This window comes from Ailuropoda melanoleuca, chromosome 10 (genome assembly GCF_002007445.2).
Source record: "Ailuropoda melanoleuca isolate Jingjing chromosome 10, ASM200744v2, whole genome shotgun sequence".
Lineage (NCBI taxonomy): Eukaryota > Metazoa > Chordata > Mammalia > Carnivora > Ursidae > Ailuropoda > Ailuropoda melanoleuca.
Genome location: NC_048227.1, coordinates 10,064,000 through 10,066,756, shown reverse-complemented (window position 1 = coordinate 10,066,756; position 2,757 = coordinate 10,064,000). Strand labels below are relative to the sequence as shown.

Genomic DNA, 2,757 nt, shown 5'->3' with positions numbered 1-2,757 from the left:
ATTGGAGGAATTAATCTGACTAGGGAACAAAAAGGGAACAAAAAGATTCCGACCCGGTGATGACCCATTCAGGAAGCAATGGGCAAAACACTTCGATAAAAATGAAGGGAGGCTGCGGAAGAAAGAGACTAACTTCCAGCAGTCTCCGGCACAAGGCACCCACACGCAGCTGGAGCCTGAAAGCATGTCCTCAGACACAGGGAAAATGACCCCAGCCCGGCCGTTCTGTCCTGGTGGAGTGCAGGTGCAGCTGGGTCGGGCTAGCTCAGAGGCTCACGTCCTGGGGGGAGGAACGGGCTGCTTTACAACAGGGTCAGGGGAGACCCGCCCCCAGTGTACCTCTGCATTTGTCGACACCGAGTACCAGAGGGGTCGCCCTGTGGACCCTGCAGGAAAAGGTCGGCCCCCTCATGTGATAGACTGGCAGTTAGGGCTCAGAGTGATTAAGTGGCCTGCCAAGATAACACAGCAGAGACGTGGTCAGGATTCAAACTAGGTCTGTGTGACCCTGAAATCCATGTTATTCCATGACTGGTGGCTGTCACGTGTGGCTTTCTGGTGGTTAGCCCATCGGGTGATGCTGAGGGGACAGCAGGGTTCAGCCTGGGCTGCCTTCTGTCACTCGACTATTCATGGGCTGTTCTGCTTTGGATCAACCCCTACGGCCTCTAGCTTGCTTCTTTACCCCACATGTGTGTTTGGGACTGCTGTGGCCCAGCACCAACACTCATGTGACTGAGCCAAGCCTGGGAGAACTGACTGAATGAGCAGGTGGTTTTCTGGGGTCGTTGAATGATGGAGTGTCTGCAAATGAGAGCACTTAGGAGCGGGGGGGTCAGGCCCAGCCGAGGAGCCAGGGGCTGCATTTGGTGGTCCCTGTCGGTTCCTAGGGGCAGAGGGTTACAGCCTCTCCCCCAAGGCCCTGTCTTCCCATCCCAGGGCGGGCAGAGGACACTGGTCACTCCTCCAACACAGGCCTGGGGCGGGCAGCTTGCAGCTCTGGAAGCCAGGCCCACGTCCCCTCCTCCTCTGAGCGTCCGTTGGCCACAGGACCCGCCACTGGGACACAAATCAGGAGCCCTGCGGGGTCAGGAGAGTGTAATGCATCCAGTAGGGCTTTGGAGTCAGAAAAGAAAGCCTGCCTCCACCTCCCGGCTCTGCCACACGCGTCCTTGCCACATTACCCTAGAAACTTGCTTGGTTTCCTCCTCCATAAACCTACCTGACAGGGTTGTTCTCAGAACCAGATACAAGGTGAAGAAAGAGGCCAGCGTTACGCCGGCCTCAGGAAAATTACGTATGCACTGCAGCCCTAACTCAGACACGGGCACCTATGGGCGGGCCTGCTGGACGCTCTCTGGCGGTTCCCCCCAGGGGGACGGCAGGGGCTCACAGGCAGGCCCCCCTGCTGTCAGGCCCACGCACCCCTCGGCCTCCTCCTCAGAACACCACAGTGGGGCCAGCACGAGGCCACCTCCAGGGGACCAGAAATGCAGACAAACGTGAGGAAAAACACTTGATCAGGACCTTAGCTTGGAAAAAAATGAAACTAAAAATTATGAAAGTATTTTATCTCACACTGGTCCTTTTAATTAGACTTGCAGCTGAACAAGCAAAAGGGTTGGAATGATCGGTGGTTCACGCTCCCACAGCTTTGCATGATAGTGCTTGAGGGTCTGGACTTTTCCAGCAAACCGAGTGTGCAAAAAGCAAATAAAGGGCCTGGTGATGTTCTCAAGGCCTCTTGCAATCGTTGTGCCGGTCAAATGATTCTCTTGAGAAGCACCAATCCCCCTATCTCGAAGGGACCAGCCTTGCCCATCCTCTTGTGCCCCCCCCCATACGCACACATAGGCCAGCTGCCACCACCTGCCTCCTTCCTGATAAGCTGCTGCTTTTGCACGATTTGCAGCTCCGGGTTGCACCCTGGTGTCTTAGCATTTTTGCAAAAGATCCACCAGCAAAGACTGAGGCCGTGCGCGGGGCGGTGAGGGTCTGTTCACCAATGAGTCATTGCTTTCTAGAATCTCCTAACTGGGCAGTGAATAATCAGAGCTGCTCCCTCCCGATACCTACACTACAATTTCTGTTACCGAACGAAGGTGCACACACCGAGCGCTATGGCACCCTTCTTCAGAACTCTTCTGCAGTGGGACCAAAGTTTTAGCAGGCAGCTTCTGCCCAGACAAACAGCCAGCGGGGTGGGGGGTGGGAGGGACCGGGGGTTCCTATTGCACTTGGCCCCGTGCAAACAGTCTCGGCCAAGGCCAGGGCAGTGTGCAACCGGACCTTGGTTTTTGCAACTTCCCCTAACCTCCCGCCCCAGCAGAGCTCACGGCCCTCAGTTCTAATTCTATAAATACCCCCAAGGGCGTGCCCAGCCGAGCCCGCCCCGCTGCTCTGCAAGACCCCTGTCCACTCCAAGCAACATTTATTGAGAGCGCTGAATAGTTAGCTGGGAGGGGCCGGGGCTGCCGGAGGCATCCAGACTTCTGGATCCGTACACTTGTGTACAGGATGCAGCGGGACAGGGCGGAAGGTCCAGGACACCATCTGGGGAGGCGGCCCGGCCTCAGACGGCGGACGCCAGCTTCCGCTTGGTGCTCTCGCTGCAGCGGTGCAGGATGAGGTCTGCGCTGGGCCGCGGGGGCACCGCAGGCTGCGGCTTTGCGCTCTCGGTCTGCGGCTGCTCCCCTGCGGCGAAAAGCGCGGCTTGGTGAGAGGCCCCGCCCCACGGTCCAGGCCCCACCCCCGGCC

The 2,757-nt window shown here is 57.8% G+C and overlaps 1 protein-coding gene across 1 annotated transcript in view; it reads right to left on the bottom strand.

Moving 5' to 3' along the window:
* Positions 1–1,565: 1,565 nt before the first annotated feature.
* Positions 1,566–2,757, bottom strand: part of NCF1 (neutrophil cytosolic factor 1) — a 17,384-nt gene continuing 16,192 nt past the window's right edge. The window contains exon 11 of the mRNA XM_034670019.1: positions 1,566–2,694. Within this exon, the coding sequence (XP_034525910.1) occupies positions 2,573–2,694 (122 nt within the window). The 3' untranslated portion in view covers positions 1,566–2,572. The remainder of the gene's footprint in view (positions 2,695–2,757) is intronic.